The 22,562-nt window shown below is 48.3% G+C and overlaps 1 protein-coding gene across 1 annotated transcript in view; it reads left to right on the top strand.

Moving 5' to 3' along the window:
- The window catches only part of LOC130475827 (guanylate-binding protein 1-like), a 48,419-nt gene extending 28,314 nt beyond the window's left edge, over window positions 1-20,105 (top strand). Inside the window, exons 8-11 of the mRNA XM_056847697.1 lie at window positions 543-755; window positions 2,341-2,443; window positions 17,788-17,981; window positions 19,905-20,105. Of these exons, the coding sequence (XP_056703675.1) occupies window positions 543-755; window positions 2,341-2,443; window positions 17,788-17,981; window positions 19,905-20,105 (711 nt within the window). The remainder of the gene's footprint in view (window positions 1-542; window positions 756-2,340; window positions 2,444-17,787; window positions 17,982-19,904) is intronic.
- Window positions 20,106-22,562: the final 2,457 nt, after the last annotated feature.

The raw sequence follows: 22,562 nt of genomic DNA, 5'->3' as shown, positions 1-22,562 counted from the left end.
GGCTTGATGTAAACGTTTACCCCAAATTGTGGGTCTTGCCACATGGACAGTTGCTCACACTATCTGATACAGGTCAATTAGACTCATCACAGGTTGATGTACATACATCCGGAAGCATTAATTCTGTATTTATGACCACTGAGGAAGGCTTATTCAAGCCGAAATGCGTCTGGTCTAGCCTTGGTCATTTACATTGATTGTATACCAACTGTGTATAAGAATTTTATAACTGATATTTTTATATGTAGCCTGTATTCCAGGCCCTGTGTTTTTAACAATTTTTAGAGTACACCTTGGAATAAATGTAATTATTTTGTTATAGTGTATAGTTTGTAGCTCAACCTTTGAAGTTCTCTCTACATATTTCATTGAGACCCCCCCCTTTTTTTGTTCTGTCATATAAATCACATAGACTGGACTAGGATTTGAACTCCAATTCGTTTGAAAACCAGGGATAACTCTAACCCACATGAATTTTTTTCCTCTTGGCCTAGAAACATATATGGCTGTCCCTCAAGTTTATTTATTTTTTGTTGCACTAGAAAACTCTGCATCAGAAAAAGGAGGAGTATTGCCGGAAGAATGAACTAGAATCCTCAGAACGCTGCAAGTCTATATTGACATCACTCTCTGAGGAACTGGAGGATGGGATCAACCAGAGAATTTACTTACGATCTGGTGGCTACCAGCATTTCTTGGATGACATGAATAAAATAAAGGAGCGATACCATCAGAAAAATGGGAAAGGAATAATGGTGAGGAAAGGCTGGGGCTACCAAATGAACATCTAAAAGTAGGGGTCCCCCCCCCCACCAGTTCTGTTCTAATTTACTTGTTTTAGCTCTAAGTCATCAACAAGGATGAACACGGTAATGCTATTATTTTGCCACCAGAGAGCTTTTTGAGGGCTTTAAAAAACTGGTAATTGCTATAGCAATGAACCCGTGGCGCAGAGTGGTAAGCTGCAGTATGGCTGTCAAAAACTCTGCTCATAACCTGAGTTCGAACCCGACGGAAGTCAATTTCAGGTAGCCAGTTCAAGGTTGACTCAGCCTTCCAACCTTCCAAAGCCGGTTAAATGAGTACCCAGCTTGCTGGGAGTTAAGTGTAGATGACTGGGGAAGGCAATGGCAAACCTCCCTGTAAATACAGTCTGCCTAGTAAATGTCGGGATGTGACGTCACCCCATGGGTCAGTAATGACCTGGTTCTTGCACAGGGGACTACCTTTACCTTTTAATTGCTATAGCAATTGCTGGTTGTTGTTTTTAAGTCCTCAAAAAGCCCCCCCAATGGCAGGAAAGGGAAAATGAGGCCATAAAGAACTGATGGAAGGAAAAAGTCCCGTGTGGGCAGGACCTTTGAAAACATAGATGGTCATTAATGCATGGCTACAGAGTCCTTGTTTTGTCCCTCTCACGTCTCACAATTTTTTGAAGCACAATCAGAAAACTGAATGCATGAGAGGGACTTAACCACGTGGTGGTGGCTGCGGCAGCGGCTGGTCCGTCAGTATGCTACTGCCGCCTCACTCTACCTTCTGCCTCACCACCTCCTCCAACCACGGTGGCAGCTGCTGTGGTGGCAGCCCATCTGCTGGTATGCCGCCGCCACCTCTCTCTGCCCTCCACCTTGCCATCTCCTCCAACCATGGTAGTGGCCGGTACACTGCTTCTGCCTCTTTTGTGCGGCGGTGGCAGCAAAGAGAGAACCGGGGAAGAAGGGACAATGGGGCAGGAAGGGGGAGACACTTTCTATTAGCCCTCTCACAGACAGAGGGTGGTGGTGGCGGCTCATATCGCTCTCTCTCTGCCACCGCTGGAAGCTAGATGGCTCCTCGGCTACCCTGTCAAATGGACGTTGACCTGCACACAAGCGAGCACTCCAAGTTAAAGCGAAACTTTCACTTTAAAACAGGAAAACAGAGGGATAGGAAAACACGGTGAAGTAGCGCAAGGGAGAGGGTTGGTCCCGCAGGAGGGAGACAACCATGCATTCAGCCAAGGGAGATTTGCTACATTCCAGGGAGAAGTGCACGACAAACCAACCATACGTTAATGGCCATGGGCTGCATTGTTTCCTGAAAGTAGAATAAAGGTAGTTTGTAAAAAAGCATACTAAAGATAGGAAAATCTTAGAAACAGGACAATTGTACCATAACAATGTGTAGATGCTCCAAATAAAGTGTTCCAATTTGGAAGAATTTATGGATTCCTCTGTGAGGAAGAATCCTCTGTGTGGAAGAATTCATAGTTGTTTCCTCAGCCAACACAGACCAAGTGCCCTTTATAACCTCCATCTCCGCATATGCTCAGTTGACCATTACTTCTCCACTCCCCAGGCAGAAAAGGTCCTGCAGCAGTTCCTTAACGAGCAAGATGCTGTGGGCAGAAACATACTTCAAAGTGATGAAGCTCTCACAAATGCAGAGAAGGAACTGGAAGGTAAGGGAGTATAGCAGATTCCATGGTGCCTTTTGAGGGGAAGAGGTCCTGTGTCCCAGCTTTCCTTTCGATCAGGGTTCCCCAACATTGTGCCCGTGGATGCCATGGTGCCTGCCAGTACTTCCCAAGGCACCCACCAAGCTTTTCAGAAATTGGTTGGGGCCATTGTAAGGCAGTGCTTTTAATTGGGTGGTAGTGGTGGTGGAAAGGGCCATCAAGTCACAGCCGACTTCTGGCACCCCCTCATGGGATTTTCAAGGCAAGAGATGAACAGAGTCGCCTTGCCATTGTCTGTCTCTGTGTAGCAACCCTGAACTTCAAGGAAGTCAAGGCTGGTCTCCAAGTACTAACCAGGGTCAACCCAATGAGATTAGGCTTGCCTGGGCTATCCAGGTTATTGGCTGCCCTCATTAAAATAAAAGGATTTTCCACTGGAAGATCAGATGGACTGGTAAGCACCTGGGCTTTCCTTAATCAGTGTGTGGTTCCATTCCTCCTTCAGGCTTTCATAGAATCTTAGAGTTGGAAGGGACTACCAGGGTCATCCAGTACAACCCCCTGCACAATGCAGGAAATTCACAACTACCTCCCCCCCACACACCCAGTGACCCCTACTCCATGCCCAGAAGATGGCCAAGATGCCCTCCCTCTCATGATCTGCTTAAGGTCATAGAATCAGCATTTCTGACAGATGGCCATCTAACCTCTTCTTAAAAACCGCCAGGGAAGGAGATTCCTTCTTCCCAGGTGATGTAAGAAGAGGTATTCCACTTGTCTCTGCCTCCTATAGAAGCCATTCTCGTTCTGGTTGGAGGTCATCTTGAAACTCGTGGGTATTACCATCACATGCCCAGGGTAGGCAGGACCAAAAAAATCTTTATTCTACTTCCTGCCGCCTGGGCGGGAACTCCAGTTTCCGTCCTGCCTTGATCAGGGTAGCAGCTTCGTTCTTGAACTCCGACTCGTTTTCAAAGACTTTTCCTTCGTGTGTACTCCATACGTTTTAACCTTTGTCTGTTTTCCTTCCCTCACCCCCTTTACTGTTCGTCGGCATTAGCCGCAAACATCCCTCCCCCCCGCTACTTTTGATTTCCCCCCTCCTCCCGCTCCCCACTTCGCCCCGTTGGGCAAGATGGCAGGCGCCAAGAGACTCTGACTCGGACCTCCTGTCTGAGGAGGACCATGTCTCAGCCCTCGTCGCTTCGACAGGGCGATGTCACAGAGAGCATTCTAACAGCCGCGGCAGCGACTCCGTGAAAGGCGCGGAAGGGCCGACCGCCCCCAAAGAGGCGCGCTCTGTTGAGCCGCCTCAAAATGGCGCGAATCACAGCGAGAGGAGAGAGACTGCAGTGACAGCCACTCCAGCTAGGTGCGCCTTAGAAGAAAGCTCTCAACTCATTCCGAAGTCTCCACCAGGGGGTAATGTAATGCGTACCGAGGCAGAGACTTCTCTAACTCGGCGGGAAATTGTGGATTTGTTTAACGGGGTGTTTGGATACGCAGGCTCAAATGATGATGGCCCTCAAGGAATCCCTTCCCCCTCTCATGCAGGGCACGGGTTCAGATCCTGCTCTAATCACCTCACAACGCTCCCATCAGGGACAGGGAGACCAATCTTACCCCCAGTGGCACACTAAAGCGGCACTCAAGGCCCCTTCCCCCACTCTCAATCCCTTCAAGCCCTGGAGGATACCTCTTCAGTGGCCCCACATTTAGAAGGCAGAGAAAAGGGGGAATTGATTCCAATGAGGACACTCTCATTCTCCTTAAAGAACAACATCCCCGTCTATTTTCAGCGGAGGATTTTCAGGGACTCTTAAAGCAAGGCTCTGGTAGCCTTAGACCTCAATGAGGATCCAAACCCTGTAGCCGACTCCATTCCTAAACCCAGGAAAAAGGGAGCCAAGGAGTTCTTCCCAAGTACCAAACCTCGCATCTGGGAGATCCCATTCCCAGAATTTTTTGAAACCCAGGTACAAGCTGAATTTGACAAACCCTTGGCCAATAGATAGTCCCCTACCAATACAAGAGACTGTACACCATGGTTCCACAGGCCATGTCTTTTTCAACTTCCCCTGATTGACGCCCCAGTAGCGGCAGTTCATTCACCTGATTTACCATCTGAAGATGGAATGGGGTCAGTTAGAGACCCACTAGATAGGAAAGTGGAGATTCTTTCCAAAAAGGTTCATGAGGCCTCCACCCTGGCAATCCAAGCCTCGGCAGCAACCTCCGTTATGACCAGAGCCTCAATCGTGTGGCTCAGGTAAATTATTCAGCTCTATGCAGGAGAAAATCGTTAGATTGCGGAAGGCCTTAACAGACTTCTGAAGGCATCCGCATTCATGGCAGACGCATCTCTTGATGCCATGTCCCTCACAGCTCGAGCCACTTCTTCCAACATTGCTATCGGAGGAGCACTGTGGGTTCGTCCCTGGCAAATGAACTCAAAAACCAAAACACTGACCATGTCATACCCCTACACTGGGGGAAGACTCTTCGGGGAAAGACTAGATAAAATCCTTGTGGAGAACAAGGATAAGAAAAAGGTTCTTCCAATATCCTACAACAAGGAGGGAAGACATTCCTCTGCCTACTCCAGTTTCAGAACTTTCCACTCTCTGGCCCCCTTCAGGCCAGAACAATGCAGGGGTTCCTGGAATAATAATAATAAGGGCTCCTTTCGCAGAAGGGGAAACAAATTTTGTCGTTCCCCCCAGGGACAACATCAATTCTCGGGCAACAAGGGAGACAAGTTCTCCAAAGCCCCTAAACAGTGATGTCAAGTCACAGCCAGTGTGGGGGGGAGACCCCTATGATTCCGCCACAAGTGAGAAAGGTCTTACACAGATGCATGGGTTTCTCAGGTGTTGTCAACAGGTTATCTCATAGAATTCACGTCTCTCCCAAGAGACAAATTTGTGAACTCCCCAAAATCTCTCCGCAGGGACAAAGCATCAGCGAACCCTGGACGCCATATCCCACCTACTTCAAATTCAAGCCATAGAACCAGTCCCTCACCCCGAAATTGGCAACGGGGTATATTCCATCTTCTCTACAGTCCCCAAGAAAAATGGGGACTGGAGGGCTATCTTGGACCTGAATCATCTAAACAAAGGGTCAGATACAGGAAATTCCATATGGAGACCCTCCGTTCCATTATGGAAGCCCTACAGGTGGGCCAGGTCCTAACCTCCTTGGACCTGAAGAAGGCATATCTTCACGTCTCTATTCACCCCTCCCACAGGAGGTTCTCAGATTTTGCTATGCCAAGAGACACTACCAATTCAGGGCACTTCCCTTCTGTCTGGCTTCTGCTCCCCACTTCTTCACCAAAATACTGGTGATGCTGGTGGCATTACTCCGACAGGAGTGAATTACAATATTCCCATATCTAGACGACCACGGGTCTCTTGTCAATCTAGAAAAGAACCAACTGAAGCCAACACAGAGATTAGAACACCTGGGGGTCATCATAGACATTAACAGGAACCTGATATGTCTTCCACAGGACAAGATCATCAAAATCCATTCCATGACTCAGTCAGTAATCAGCTTCAGCCACGGCAGGATCATGTTCCTTGCCAAATTGCTGGGGAAGACGGTAGCCTGTCTCACCTCGGTCCCGTGGGCCAGGTTCCACTCGAGACCGCTCCAGGGAATCCTACAACCCTATCAGGATTTGATCACACACAGCGGGGACAAGTCCTTCCCCCTACCCCGGAATTGTGCCAATCCCTCCTGTGGTGGTACCAAAGCAACAATCTCAACAGAGGGGTACATTTCGTCATAGGGGTCCAGATACAGGTATACACAGACACCAGTCTAAAGGGTTGGGGAGCTACCTGCCAGGGCCAAATGGCTCAGGGCCAGTGGTCTCTAAGAGAAAAGAGATTACACATAAGCATACTACAACTAAGAGCCACTCAACTAGCTCTACAGCACTTCAGGAGCCTCGTACGTCGCAGACACATTCTGATCCGCACAGACAATGTGTCCGTGAAAGCGCACCTTAACTAACAGGAGGGGTCAAAGTCTCCCAGGCTCCATCAGGAAGCCGAGATCATTCTCTCCTGGGCAGAAATGTATCTTCTGTCCATTTCAAAGGAACATGTCAGGGGAGTTATCAATCTCCAGGCCGACTGGCTGAGCCGTCAGGTTCTGGACGAAGGGGAATGGTCTCTCAACTGGATAGTTTTCAATCAGATCGCGGAGAGATTCGGCCAGCCCTAGGTGTACCTGTTTGCCTCAGCGAGCATACACCTTCTCCCGCGATTCTTTACGCGTTATTTCCACCAAGAGGCGGAGAACATGGATGCCCTCCTGTCCCCATGGCCGAAGGAACTACTGTTCGCCTTTCCGCCCATTCCCATTCTACCAAGGGTAATAAGATCTGGAAGGAGGGTGCAAACGTCATTCTCATTGCTCCTCGTTGGCCGAGAAGACCCAGGTTTCCCAGCCTGAAGGAGTTATCCGTCCAGATGCCTTGGGAACTCCCAAACATCCCAGACCTGCTTCATCAGGGTCCCTTATTTCACCCAGAACCACAATAGCTTCACTTAACCACCTGGAAAATGAAAGGAAGTCCCTCTTAGAGGAGGGATACAGCAAGGTGGTGGTTGCTAACATGACAGAAGCGAGGAGACTTTCCACTAGAAGGATTTTTAACACATCCTGGAGAGCCTTTGTTCTGTGGTGTAGGCACAAGCACATCGATCCACTGTTACCAGGGATTCCCAAGATCCTAGAGTTCTTCCATTATGGAGTTGTACAGGGTCTCAAGGCTTCCACATTGCGCAGACAGGGGGCAGCCATATCCACCGTTCTTACGGTCTCCGAAGGTTTTCCCTCCTTCCAGGCATCCCCACATTCTGACATTTCTTCTAAAAAATAATTTTGTATATCTATTTTCAACTTATCCACAATTTTCTTATTTTTTAGTAAATATTCATTAACAATCCATGGCTTATTCTTTTTATGTCTCATATTGATCTTAAGCAATATCGGATTATGGTCAGAGAACACCTTTGGCAAAATTTCAAGACCGTCTGATAAACTAATAACATCCTTGGACAACCAAAACATATCTATTCTTGAGTGGGAACAGTGTCTCGATGAGTAAAAAGTATATCCTTGTTTATTACCATTCATTAATCTCCATAAATCAAACATTTCCCATTGATCTTTTATATGATTGAAAATACCAGGTAATTTACCTTCAGATTTACCCTTTTTCCTTTTTGTTGACCTATCCAATCTTGGCTCCATTACACCATTAAAATCTCCCATCCAGATCATTTTTTCATTGGCATATTCTGCTAGTATTGATGCTAGATTAGTGTAAAATAATTTTTGATTTGTATTGGGTGCATACATACCCACTAAAATTATTTTTTGAAAACCATTTGCAATTTCCACCATCAAAATCCTCCCATCTGTATCCTTATACAAGATCTTAGGTTCTAAACCTAATGGAACATATATAGCTATTCCATTAATTTTTTTCTTTTCATTACATGCTGTAAATAATTTGCCCATTTTTATTTGCTCCAACCTTTTAACATCCTTTGGTAACGTATGCGTCTCCTGTAAACAAAAAAATATTAGCTTTAAATTTTTGTAAATAATAAAATACTTTTCCCCTCTTGTTTGGAGAATTCAAACCACTGACATTCCATGACACTATTTGTAACATTTTAGTACTTAATAAAAATCCATACTTAATTTTTTATTATTCTTTTTCCTTTGAACCTCTTCATTATCCTTTTCTCTCCCTCCCCCCATCCCATTTTGTGTCCCTTATGTATAGTTCAGCCAGCTCCTTCCTCGTCCGAGGATGATGCCCCCCCAGTTGCTTCTGCCGCTTTTTCTTCTTTAGTACGGTCCTTTCCCTCTAGTTCTTTTGAGGTTGGACTTGGTGGTCTGCGTAGCTCCCCTTCGTATCTTCTCAGAAACTGTTCAGCTTTAACGGTGTCTGTAATCTTGAATCTTCTAGCTTTGAAGATAAAAGAAACTCCTTGAGGATATTCCCATCTGTGTTGTATTCCGTTAAATTTCAGTCTTTCCACAAATTCTGTGAAGTCTTTTCTTTTCCTCAGGAGTCTTCCAGGGATTTCCTTCATTAGCCTCACCGGATTCCCATCTATTGTCAGTGAATTGTTAAAATGTTTATTCAAAATTAGATCACAGTGACTTCTTGAAAAAAGTTGAATCAAGCAATCCCTTGGAACTTTATTTTTTATTGCATAGGCGGAATTCACTCTATAAGCTGTAACAATCATACCTTCCACAATTGCATCATCTTCCTGAAGAAAATCAGCCAGCAGCATTTTCAAATATTTTTTCAAATCTGTACCCTCCAATTTTTCTTTAAGGCCGCGTATGCGAATCCAACTTTCTTTTATCTTCAACTTCAACATCGCTGCATGATCATCACGCCATTCCTCACGTTCTTGGTAGGCTTCCATAGTCATTTCAAGAGCATCAACCCTTTTTCTGGTTTCTTTATTTTCCTTTGATTGTTTTTGAACCTTTGTATCAAGCTTATCCTGTTTCACTGTCAAGATGAGATAGATTCTTGGAGTGCAGTAATAGCCACTGCATTTTGATTCAAACCTTGTTTGACAGATTCCATCTCTTGCTTCATTGAAACCACTTCTTGTTTGACCTCTGTCACCTCTTGTTTGACTGATGTCACCTCCTGAAGTGTTTTTGTCAGCAGTTCTTGTAGAGAGTTGAGGGTGGCATCAGGCTTTTTAGTCATCTTTACAGTTATTGTTGTCCCGGTTATAGGTGAAGTAGCTGGTGAAACAGCTGGACTAGTGACAGAAGCTCTTCTTTTAAGTTGTGAAGGTTGTTGTTATATCTGAAGCTGTTTGGTCTCTTTAATTAGTGCTTTAGGATGTTTTTCTGTATCCTTCTTGGGTTTATCTTCTTTATCTCCCATGAAAAAACTTGGAGTGGCTGCTTTGTAATCCAGGGAAAATGAGGGGGGGTGAGATTTGTTATTTAAAACATCAGTTCAAAACTTTTCTCAATGGAACTTCAAACAACAGAAATCAAATCTGAAGAGTCATTGCACAATACATTGTCATTCAATTTTCCATTGCCAACATTTCATGCACTTTCAGTCCTGTTCAAAAGTCTTTCAAGATTAAGATGGCACAGCTGGAATTCCAAGTGCGCAACAACTGGCAAAAAGCCAATTTTCTTTTTGCAAACATTAGTGAGTATAGAAAACAAAATCAAGTGCTTCTCCTTATATTGGACACTGTTAGACACCCCCGTGAGTTAGTTGCTTAGCTAGTTCATAAAGAAAGAAAACCTTGTTTATATGTTCTGTGCTGTTTCGCGCCATCCTCCCGGGCTCCAGCGATTTTAATGGCGTCGGCACTTTCGCTTTCCTGTCCGAGCGCCCGCCGCCGTTTTCTAGGCAGCGAGCGCAGCTTGGATGGGGCGCAAGCAGGCAGCCTGATCCCTCTTCTTCAAGGGGAGCCGTGGAGATGTTGGGGGGGTCGAATTCCCCCCGCGCCGCTTTTTGGCCCGGAGCGCGAGCCTCGCGCTGTCACGGCGACCAGCACCGGAACCGGAACCCATTCTGACATTTCTAAAGGGAGTGGTTCAAATGAAGCCTCCAGTAGTCCATCGCTTCCCCATGTGGCGCCTCAATGTGGTTCTCACAGCATTGATGCGCACTCCCTTTCATCCCATTAAGGGTATTCCCTAAGGATGCTGAGGATGAAAACCACCTTCCTCATAGCAGTGTCTTCAGCCCGGCGTGTCTCCGAGCCTAGGGCGCTCTCAGCGCGTGAAGGACTCTATCGTTCACAGTGACAAGGTGGTCCTCAGACCAGACCCCACCTTCATGCCAAAGGTGAATTCCATCTTTCACCGTTTGCAGAGGATTCTTTTGCCGTCATTCTGCCCCAATCCGGTTCATCCCATGAAAAAAGAGTGGCATCATTTAGACTTGAGACGACTACTCAAGGTTTACCTTAGTCGTACAGAACCTATCAGACATTCAGATGCCTTATTTATCTCATTAACCAATCCATCTAAAGGTCAGAAAATGTCTAATGCCGCCATCAGTTGCGCGGTGAGACAGTACATTACTGAGGCATATAAGGCCAGCAAGATGCCTCCTCCTGCCGGCATCACTGCAAATTCGGTACACAGTGCAGCTGCCTAGGCGACCTTTGATAGGCACGCTTCCTCAGATGAGATACGTAGGGCGGCCACTTGGTCTACGGCATCTACATTTATAAAACATTACAAGATTGATGCCAGGGTGTGAGAGTTCCCACCTCTTGTGCTAATTTCGCAAAATCACTGCTCAGGCTCGGATGCAGAAACAAAGGATTTATTGAAGGCTTCAGATAGATGAGACAGACACGAGTTTAAAGTTGCAAGTGAGCTGGCATACCAGGGTTACAAAATATATCTACTCCAGGGCACTGGGGTTCACACTAGTGTTATGGGAAGTTACAAGATAGATTGGTGCAATACAAAACATCAAACGGGTCCCAGCGAGACTGCTGGGACTATCAGATCTTCAAGGCCGGACTCGGCCCGAGGGAGTGCTTACAGGAAGCGCGGCAGGGGAGGGCACCTGGGAAAGGCAGAAGAGGCGCCTGGTTGCAGGGAGGCATAGGGAGGTGTGAACTGCTTTTACGAGTTCAAAGAGATAGGCAAAGAACAAAGAGGGGAAGGGGGAATCCAAGACACAAGACCCTCACATTCTGCCCCCCTTAAGGCCCCCCTCCCGCAAGGTCAGGAGGACGGGGCTTATCGGGATAAGCGCAGTGGAATTCGTGAACCAGTCGGGGGGCTGCCATGTGGGGAGCTGCCACCCATTCATCGTGAGCAGGTCCCAGATGTTTCCACCGGACAAAATAGAACAATTTCCCCTTTTTCCATTTGGAATCCAATACTTTGGACACTTCCAAATGGGTGTCCCCTCCCACAACAGTAGGAACTTCGGGTTTCGGAGGGGAGTGGAACTGGGGGGCGGCCACGTAAGGTTTGAGGAGACTTATATGAAAGACGGGATGGACGCCCTTAAGGGTCTTTGGTAGGTCTAGTTCCACAGTGACTTCATTGATCACCCGGGAAATGGGGAAAGGTCCCACGTATCGATCGTTCAGCTTTTTACAGGGCCGGAGTGAGCGCAGGTTCTTGGTGGAGAGATAGACTTGCCCCCCCACCTTGAGCTCCCAGCCCGGGGACCGATGTTTGTCAGCTTGTTCCTTGTATTTGCGTTTGGCCCGTTCGAGGTTTTTGAGTAACCAGGGCCAGGTAGACTGGACCACCCGCACCCATTCTTGGAACTCTGGGACCGTCTCGAGCTCGGGGGTGATGGGAGTGGAACCGAAAGGACCGAACTCCGTTCTGTACACTACCCGGAAAGGACTGAAACCTGTGGAGGAGTGGGGGGCATTGTTGTAAGCGTATTCGGCAAATGGCAGCAGATCCACCCAATCATCCTGGTGGTAATTGACATAGCAACGGAGGTAACATTCGACCACTGCATTTACCCGTTCCGTTTGACCATCGGTCTGGGGGTGGTAAGCCGAGGAGAGACCCTGCTCCTCCACCCCCATCAGTTTTAGGAAGGCCCGCCAGAATTTGGCGACGAACTGGACCCCCCTGTCGGAGAGGACCTTTCTGGGGATCGAGTGTAGCCTGAGGACATGGGTGACGAATAATTTGGCTAACCCCTGGGCCGAGGGGAGTCCGGCGCAGGGAACGAAGTGGACCTGTTTGGAGAAAAGGTCTGTGATCACCCATAGGACCGTTTTACCCCAGCTGGGAGGTAGGTCGGTGATAAAATCCATGGCGATCACCTCCCAGGGTCGGGTGGGATTTTCCAGGGGTTTTAAAAGTCCAGGGGGCTTTCCCATCCTTTTCTTGGCCATAGCGCAGATGGGGCAGCTGCGCACGTACAGTTCCACATTGGCTCTCATACCGGGCCACCAAAATTGCCTCCTCACTAGATGAAGCGTTTTTACAAAACCAAAATGACCCGCCAGTTTGGCCCCGTGGACCAGTCCCAGAACCTCCTTGCGGAGAGACGTTGGGACATAGAGTTTTCCCCCTTGCACCCACCAGGAGTCCTTTTGCTCCATGCCCGCAGGAAGGATTTGTCGCTCCACCTCTTGCAGGGATGCGTCCCGGAGTCTTTGCTGGAAGGCTTCCGGGATACCTTTGAGCAGGGGACTCCCTGGCAGGCGGGCTTGAGACCGGGTAGTGACGGCGAGTCCCGGGACTTCCCCTCGTTGTTCTGGGGTGAAGAGGAAGTCCACAGGACGTTCAAAATCATTGCGATACTGGGGCAGTCGGGACAGGGCATCCGCCAGGGCATTTTCTTTTCGGGGGACATGTTTGAGGGTGAAGCGGAATTTGGCGAAAAATTGCGCCCACCAAATCTGCTTAGCGTTGAGTTTCCTAGCCCCCTTGAGGGCCTCTAAATTTTTGTGGTCGGTACACACCTCAAATGGAAACTCGGCCCCTTCCAAGAAATGCCTCCAAACGATGAGGGCATGTTTCATCGCCGCCGCCTCCTTCTCCCAAATTGCCCAATTGATTTCGGATTGGGAGAATTTTTTGGAGAAGTAGGCGCATGGTCGCAACTTCCCCTCCTCGTCCCTTTGCAGGAGAGCCCCTCCCATGGCCACGTCCGAGGCGTCCACCTGGACTACAAACGGCTTAGTGCAGTCCGGGTGGGCCAAAACTGGCTCTGACGAAAAAAGCAATTTTAGCTCGTCAAACGCCTGCTGACAGGGAGGAAACCACTGCAACCGGGCCGAGGGCAGAGCGGCGTTCGCCCCCTTCCCCTTGGTGCGCAAAAGGGAAGTGAGGGGGAGGGCCACCTGCGCGAAATTGGGGATGAAGTTGTGGTAGAAGTTGGCAAACCCCAAAAACTGTTGTAGGTGGCGGCGTGTGGTGGGGGGTTCCCAATCCCGCACAGCTTGAACCTTCTCGGGATCCATTTCTAAGCCCTGGTGGGAAATCACGTAGCCTAGGAAGGTGATGGAGGGCTGGTGAAACTCACATTTAGACACTTTGGCATACAGTTTGTGCTCCCGCAAGCGTTGGAGGACTTCGCGAACCAATCTAACGTGCTCCTCCATGGTTTCAGAATATATGAGAATATCATCCAGAAATACCACCACCCCCCGAAATAACAAATCATGTAAAACTTCATTGATTAATTGCATAAAAACACTCGGAGCCCCCGAAAGTCCGAACGGCATAACCAGGTATTCAAACATTCCGAAACAACTAGAAAATGCAGTCTTGGATTCATCCCCCTCCTTAATGCGGATGCGGTGGTAGGCTTCCACCAAATCCAATTTGGTGAAGATCCGGCCCTCTTTCAATTGCGCTAGAAGGTCTGGAATGAGAGGGAGGGGGTAAGCGTTAGACTGGGTCACCGCGTTCAGTCTGCGAAAGTCAATGCACAGCCTTAAGTCCCCCGTTTTTTTCTTAACGAAGAAGGCGGGGGCGGAGTACGGGGCTTTGGAGGGGCGAATGAAGCCCCTTGCGAGGTTGGTGTCCAGATAGTCCCGCAGCACCGTCTTTTCGCTGGGGCTCATGGGGTAAACCTTCCCCTTGGACAACTTGCCTTCCCCCACGATCTCAATCGCGCAGTCCGTGTCTCGGTGTGGGGGCAATTCGTCACATTCCCTCACATCGAATACGTCCGCGAACTGGGAATATTCCGCGGGTAGACGGGGCGGAGAGGCAATCGGGGAGGGGGACCCCACCAACGCTGCGGCCGGGGCGCAAAGCACTCGGTCCTTGTCGTGCACCCCACAAGGGTCCTCAGGGAACGTGAGTGTCCGTTTGACCCAGTCGATCGAGGGATTATGCCCCTGCAACCAATTCATCCCCAGGACTATGGGGGCAACTATGGGGGCAATGGTAAAATACAAACGTTCCCAATGTTCCCCTACAGCCATAATCACCGCAGTAGTACGGTGAGTAACGGGTCCCTTCTTAAAGTCACTGCCATCCATTTGGGAAAAGCGGAGGGGACCCGGAAGCCGTTTGCGTCGAACCCCTAACCTTTTGGCCGCTTCCTCACTAATCAAGGTGCGGGCGCACCCCGAATCTACCAAGGCGGGAAATTCTAAGACGGGGCCCCCTTTTGGTAGGGAAAGGTGTGCCCGAATATATACATTGTCCTCTTGGGCGCTTACCATCGGTGGAGCTCCTTGCACAACGACTGGGGCGGTCTGCTGAGGAGCCCCCTTTACAGCAGACCGACGGCGTTTTTTGCCGGCATCTCCCACTCTTCCTCCTCGCTGGACGAAGGAGATGAGGCAGTGGTAGTTGTAATCCGTGACTCGGCTGAGTCAAAGGTTGTACTTATAATCCGAGGTCCCGATGGACCAGTTGAGGAGGATGCTCCATCTTGAGGGTGTGCGTGCAGCGCGGAGGGCGCACTCCGCCGGCCCGACGCTCCACTACGGCGCCGGGGTTGGCCCTCCGCCGGGGCTTTCTCCGGCTCGGTTGGTGCCTGGCGAGGAGGTGCTGGACGGCCCGAGTGGGATGGGCACTGCGAGGCGAAGTGCCCCTTACCTCCACAAGTCAGGCATACTCCGGTCTCGAACCGCTTGTGGCGCTCGGCTGTCGAGGGACCGCCCCCGCTCATGGGTCGGGAGTCCCTGCCGCCGGTCCTGTCACCCCGGGCCTTTGGATCTCGTCCGACTCGTTGTTTGGACAGGGTCAAAAGTTGCTTCCGATTCTCGATATCGGCAGCGTGGCGGACCCAACCTTCGACGTCTGGGGGGTTACCTTGCATGAAGGCCCAATGTTGGAGGTCCGGGTTCAGACCCTCCCTGAAGCACTGTACTCTAGTGGCTTCACTCCAATCCAAGATCCTGCTGGAAAGGGACTGAAATTCACTCGCATACTGCGCCACCGACTTAGTCCCTTGGCGCAGTTGCATTAAAGTGGCCTTGGCCCGTTCTCCCAGGTTCGGGTCTTCGAACCTGTTCCGGAGGGCGACCATGAACTCGTCAAGGCTCCGCAGTATGGGGGAGCGGAGTTCATATTGTAACACCATCCACGCAGCTGCTTCACCTTGTAGTAGGGAAGCTACGTATTGGACCTGGGACTCCTCGGAAGTAAAGGTCCGACCTTGCTCCCGCATAAAAATGTCCACTTAAAGCATAAAGAAGGTCAACTGATCCCCGGAGCCGTCGTACGTGATCTTCAGGTCTCGACGGGTCGGAGTACTGGGCAGAACGGGGGGAGTCGCCGGTGTCCCATCCAGGGGGTTGCCGGGGGGAGGCTGTACCTTCAGCGCGTCCATGGCGGCAGCCATCTCACCCATCACGGTCTGCATGGCATCCATGCGCTCCAGCATGGCTTGGCGTTCCTCCTGCCATTGCCTCCGTTCCTCGTCCATCAGGGCTTCCCTACGCGCGGGGTCGTCTTCGAGTCCCGTGCTGGGAAAAGCCATCCGGCGTGACTTCATCTCGGTCCGGGAGAGCGACCAGCCCTTAGGAGAGTCCAGCCAAGAGTTAAAGGTGTTCTTGGGCTTCGTACCCAAGCCCGGTCCCGGGTGGGGGGCACCGGCACCTTCCGCTTGGCACCCTCCTCGTTAGGGTCAGGTTTCTCCGGAACCTCGGGTTTCTCCGGAGAACCCGGGGGGGAAGAGGTATCCTCCTCGCCTGGCATTACTGTCCCGAAAGGTACAGATGCAGAACGAAAAGGCAGTGACTTGCAACTTAATGTGAGAGTTCCCACCTCTTGTGCTAACTTCGCAAAATCACTGCTCAGGCTCGGATGCAGAAACAAAGGATTTATTGAAGGCTTCAGATAGATGAGACAGACACGAGTTTAAAGTTGCAAGTGAGCTGGCATACCAGGGTTACAAAATATATCTACTCCAGGGCACTGGGGTTCACACTAGTGTTATGGGAAGTTACAAGATAGATTGGTGCAATACAAAACATCAAACGGGTCCCAGCGAGACTGCTGGGACTATCAGATCTTCAAGGCCGGACTCGGCCCGAGGGAGTGCTTACAGGAAGCGCGGCAGGGGAGGGCACCTGGGAAAGGCAGAAGAGGCGCCTGGTTGCAGGGAGGCATAGGGAGGTGTGAACTGCTTTTACGAGTTCAAAGAGATAGGCAAAGAACAAAGAGGGGAAGGGGGAATCCAAGACACAAGACCCTCACACAGGGCCTCTGCTGACGCAGACTTCGGTAGAAGGGTCCTGCAGCACGTCTTGGATACACCATAGTCCCACCCGGTCAAAGAGCTCTTGGATATCCCGCGAGTTTCAAGATGACCTCCAACCAGAACGAGAACAGAGCCTTGTTTACTCACCGTGAAGGCTCCTTCTGTTCTGGATTGGAGGTCATCTTGCCCGCCCAAAATCATAAGGGTATCAAGTTATCCAAGACTTAGCTCCTATTGTTCATTGCAGTACCTAAGGGGTGAGGTTGCCTAATGTTAGAGGCATAATAAAGAGTGCTCTTTATGTTCACCATCTTACCTGAATCATGTATATTCTACTTACCTGTTTTTCCCCAGTATGTTAGTGTTTATAGGAGTTCATGTTCTTTGTTTATAAGGTACACTGTTGTTGCCTGGTTGGCCTTTTGTACTTACCTGTCTCCTTAGCTTGGCGAGTCCGTAAACTGGAGTTCCTGCCCAGGCGGCAGGAAGTAGAATAAAGATTTTTTTGGTCCTGCCTACCCTGGGCACGTGATGGTAATACCCGCGAGTTTCAAGATGACCTCCAATCCAGAACAGAAGGAGCCTTCACGGTGAGTAAACAAGGCTCCGTTTCTGGCTTATTTCAGTCTGCTGTGAAAGCCATTTTTGGAGTGGTGCTCACCATCCCATAAAATTCCAAATGTGCCCACAGGCTTAAAATGGTTGGGGTCCCCTGCTTTAGATAGACCATACCACTGAGCTCCGGTGATGAGAATAAGGGCGAAAACGCATGGTTGCTTTAGCCTCCTTTATTCCCAGTTTCAGCCAGAATCCAGCCAGGATCGAACACATGCGTTTTCGCCGAACGTGCATTTGATCCTGGCTGAATCCTGGCTGAAACAGGGAATAAAGGAGGCTAAAGCAACCGTGCGTTTTCGCCCTAAATGTGAAGTACATGGGAAGGTTTGGCCCTTTTAATGAGTTACAAGCTGTTATGTAAATACAAAGGAAAGAGGGAGGAAGAAAAGGGGCTTCTCTCTGTAGTGCAGCTATTCAAAGTGGGCCGTCTCAAAATCACGGGCTGAATGCAAGCAAAAATTACAACCGCTAGCATTCAATTCTGCACAACTACTATAAAGATTCATCCTTCATTCCCCCCGTACTCTTGGACCAGATGCAAGGGTAAAAGCTGAGAAAGCAGAGCAAGAGAAAGCAGTCCAGAAGCAGGAACAGGAAGAGCTGCAGCAGAAGATGGAAGATCAGCGTCGATCTTTGGAAGCGAACATTCAACGACTGAAGGAGAAGATGGAGAAAGAAAGGGAGAAGCTACTGGAAGAGAATGAGAGGATGTTGGATAGTAAAATCAGGGTAACTATCACAGGGCCACATGGGGGCTTTATCTAGTTGCAAAAAAGGCCTGAATGCACCAGACTTACACCTGCTAAAAATCAGAGTGGGTGGAGATATCAGACCTCTTCCTTTCAATTCTGGTGACTCTTTTCCTGCTGAGGCATACCTCCTGCTGTACTCGACACTCTATTCACACTCAGTTACATGGCAATACTTCTAGGCTAAAGCAGCAATCCTCATGTTCTAACCTGCTGCCTTGAATGCTGGGTGGGGAGTGCTTACAAGTAGTATCTGAGTCCAACAGCAAAGTGTGTAATTAGCCAGCTCTTACTCTAATGGTCTACTGAACTAAAAACTTACAGCTCTTACAGGTTGTGGTGGGAAAGTATTTGGTGGCTTGACTTGCTTCTCAGACCCTTTGGGTACTTGGGTTTCCTTTGCCAGGCCCAAACTACATTTTCAGGTTTTTAAAGAGTTGAGTTTGGGTTCCCCGGACCTACCCTGGATTGCCCACAGCAGCTGTGGGAAATGCGTTTTTAAAAATAAAGGAGTGTCCAAACAGGCTTGGGGGAGGACGAGCCATTCTCCTGTGCTCAAACTGAGAGGAGGTGCTCCACATGTACAGAATACTCCAAAAAGCAGGGAACTAACTACCCACAGTTCTGTTTCCACACAGGGGGGCAAGAGCCCTTCTTCCTCCCACAATGGTGTTCGAAGCCTATTTGGGCTCATTTACTTACAGAGCTTGAGAAGGTGTAGAAAAGAGCAACCACAATGATCAGGGGGATAGAGCAACTGCCCTGTGAGGAGCGGTTGAAATGCTTAGGGTTGTTTAGCTTGGAAAGAAGGCAAGACATGATAGAGGTCTATAAAATTATGCATGGTATGGAAACAGTGGACAGGGAGAAGCTTTTCTCCCTCTCTCATAATACCAGAACGCAGGGTCATCTGCTGAAGCTGGAGGGTGGGAGATTCACAACAGATAAAAGGAAGTATTTCTTCATACAACGCATAGTTAAATTGTGGAACTCCCTGCCCCAAGATGTGGTGATGGCAACCGACTTGGAAGGCTTTCAGAGGGGCATGGACATGTTCATGGAGGAGAGGGCTATCCATGGCTACTAATCAAACACTGATGGTAGCAAGATTCCTGGAAACCTCTCTAGGCACGCTGTGCCAAGCTCCTTCACAGAGCTAAACTCTATTAAACGGACTACATAGAACTACAGATTTTAACTATTTTATTGATATTTTAGCATCTAAATACTGTATTTTAATGACTGATTGATGTACTTAAAAGATCTATGCCAATAATGATTTAAATAAAATGAAATGAATACTAGTCGTGATGCATACCTACTAGTCATGATGCATACCTATTCTCTCTAGTATCAGAGGAGCATGCCCATTATATTGGGTGCTGTGGAACACAGGCAGCACAATGCTGCCACCATTGTCTTGCTTGTGGGCTTCCTAGAGGCGCCTGGTTGGCCCCTGTGTGAACAGACTGCTGGACTTGATGGGCCTGGGTCTGATCCAGCAGGGCTTTTCTTATGTTCTTACTTAAAAACCCATTATCTGCAGCTGCTGTGTGGTTGTAGGGAAACCTGGGTGGGGTCCATGGAACCCAGACATAACTAATTAAACACCTGAATGTGTGTTTTGGCCCTAAGTTTAGTCATGAAAATGAACATCCCCTAGTGTTGATTTGAGGACAGAAGGCCACCCTGGAACTGATGGGCAGGGTGCCAGAATTACTACCAAGGTGTTTCCCCAAAGGCGCTTACCCAGAGTTCCTTTCCAGAGTTATGTGGGAATCCTTTTATGTTCCGTCTCTTGGACTTCCTGTCTTTATTGGGGAAGTTCTTGAGACCACCACAGATCAAATGACAGTCCTCTGTTTGGGATTTCATGACTCTGGTGCCCTCTTCCTCCTTGCAGGAGCAAAAGAGATTTCTGGTGGAGAAACACCAGCATTCTGCTACCCATCTGCAGAGGGAGATTGTCCAGCTGAAGGAAGAGGCTCAGTCTACTGCAAGTTCATCTTGGATATTACAGATATTGATGGCTCTAATAACTGCTTTCACATTAATCTTTCCAGAATTGCTGACGTTTGCTTTTCGAGTTTTCAGGAAGTTATGAAACAGGAACAAGATCAGCCTTTCCCTTTTTCTGTTTTGGCGATGTGTATATTTCATGCTTCTTTGTTTTAGAGTCTGTGGAATGTCTAATAGGAAATTAAGCAAGGAAATATCTAGCAGCTGCTGTAGACTGGGAGGCCATGTGTTGGAATATATTTAAATAGAGGGGCCTCTGATGCTTTCACATCTGGGGTAGGGTTAGGGTTACCAACTCTGTGTGGGGGTGATTCCTGGAGATTTATCGGTCGGAGGAGTCTGGGGTTAGGGTTGTGCATATCGATAAGCCCGAACCAAAAATAACTGCCCAAATTAGCCGTTTCGGCTTCGTTCTGGTTTTGGGTTTACCAAACGCCAAAACCTGGGGATTAAGCCAAATAGGGTTTGGCTATTTGCCTTTGCTCAGAGGCATGGCTCTGTACTTTCTTCCATTTTTATATCATTTTTTTTTACTGGTTTTACTGATCCCTTTTGAGGTAGGGATCATGTTATTGGAGCCAATTTGGTCTGACCAGCCTTCCAACCACACAACCATCTGTCAATCAATGTTCAGTGGATAAGGGTTATTTAAAAGACAGGGCTCACCCAGTCCCCTCCAGAGGGATATACCCTCCAACTAAAAAGGTGCCGTCTTCGACAGCTGCTACCACCAGGCTTCCAAAGGAGATTTCTTCATCCACGTAGATGAGCAATGTCCTTCAGACAGCCCCCGTGGTCGAGACTTCAGCTGGCTCCGATATCACAACCCCCCCCCCCATGAAAACCTGCTTTCAAAAAGAAGGTCGCCCTGAGTAGAGGCTTCATTTCCCTGCAGCATGACCATCTCTTGAAATCAGATTTTTGATGACCATAATAAAGGACTGTTAACAGGATGTCATTTGCCACCAAAAGGAATGTTTTCTGTGCCTTATTTCTCTTACATTTAAGCCTTTTCCCTCCATTTGGAAGCTAATTTGCACGGACATCATGCTGTGCGCCCCAGAAACGAAGGCAACTCCCAGACTTTGAGGCACCACCAGGCTGGCAATCAGCATCTTTCTGGCAGTCCTCACCAACGCTGAACTTCTGAACCTGAAAACTGATGGACAGCTCGGCTTGCTAATGCCTGGAGGATGGGGGCAACCCCTTTGTGGGCCCATAAAATTGGACCCCCTATCCCAAAGTTTGCCACACTTCACTGTCTGTCTAGGGAGAGTCTCTTGCAGCCATGCTTCAAATTTGGGGACTCTACCTCAAAAAATGCCTCTCCAGGAGCTTTGAAAAAATACCCATTCGACTATAATGGGCCCGAATTTTTTGGTAAACCCATAAATAAGCCGAATACCAAAATTTACTGGTATGGGCATTTGGCTTATTCCGGGTTACCCAAAAAATGGACCCAATAAACCTGAACCCGAAATTTACTGGAAAAAAAATTTTTTTTTGCACAACACTAGTGTGGGGTGATTAAGGTTTGTGGAGGGGAGGGACCTCAGCAGAGTATAATGCCACACAAGCCACCCTCTAAAGCAGCCATTTGCTCCAAGGAAACTGTTTTCTATAGTTTGAAGATCAGTTGAAATTCCAGGAGCTCTCCAGGTCCCACCTGAAGGTTGGCAACCCTTCAGGTAGTTACAGCCGTTTGGTTTATTCATTTTAATGACTTGGATGCTGGTTTTATCTTGTTGTAAACTGTATTAATTTGAAGTTATAAACCACTTTAAAATCAATACTGAAGGATGATGAGAGAAGGGTCCTCACTGCCCTGTTTGTGGGCCCTCTGGAGCAACTGGCTGGCTAACATGTGGAATGATAAATTTACTTTCTGAGAGCCAGGGCAGTGTAGTGGTTAAGAGCAGTGGACTCTGATCTGGAGAACCAGGTTTGAGTCCCCGCTCCTCCACATGAAGCCTTTTGGGTGACCTTGGGCTAGTCACAGTTCTCTCAGAACTGTCTCAGCCTCACCTACCTCACAAGGTGCTTGCTGAGTGGGGAGAGAAATCCTATTTCAACTGAGGTTGTCTCAACTGCAACTTGTTTTGTAAAACCAGACTTGCGTTTGCTTAACTATGTTGTAGAGATTCCCAATAAGCTTCAATATATTGTATTATATGCTGTAACAACCACACATTTAGTCTTTGCCTATCAGTGGAAGAAATTATTGGCATCAAGTAAGAAGGAGCAGGAAGATCATTTTAAAGAATTATTTATCATGATTAAATTAATGTCTTTGTTGGAAAAAAAAACCCAGAATAAATTGCATTCATGAAGATTGAATCGCAAGGAGACCACAGAAAGAATTACTCTGTAAATTAAAACTGATCAACTAAATTTTTAAAAATTCACTAAACTGCAGTAAGACTAAGATCACACTACTGGAAAACAATGCAGACAGCCAACCAAGAAAGACACCTAAGACATGACATGCCATAAAGCAGAAAGTAAGTTACAAAGGTAACTAACTTTCTTTTGCAATGCTGCA

Source organism: Euleptes europaea, chromosome 3 (genome assembly GCF_029931775.1).
Source record: "Euleptes europaea isolate rEulEur1 chromosome 3, rEulEur1.hap1, whole genome shotgun sequence".
NCBI classification, from domain to species: Eukaryota; Metazoa; Chordata; class Lepidosauria; order Squamata; family Sphaerodactylidae; genus Euleptes; species Euleptes europaea.
This window is presented reverse-complemented; position numbering and strand designations above follow the sequence as displayed.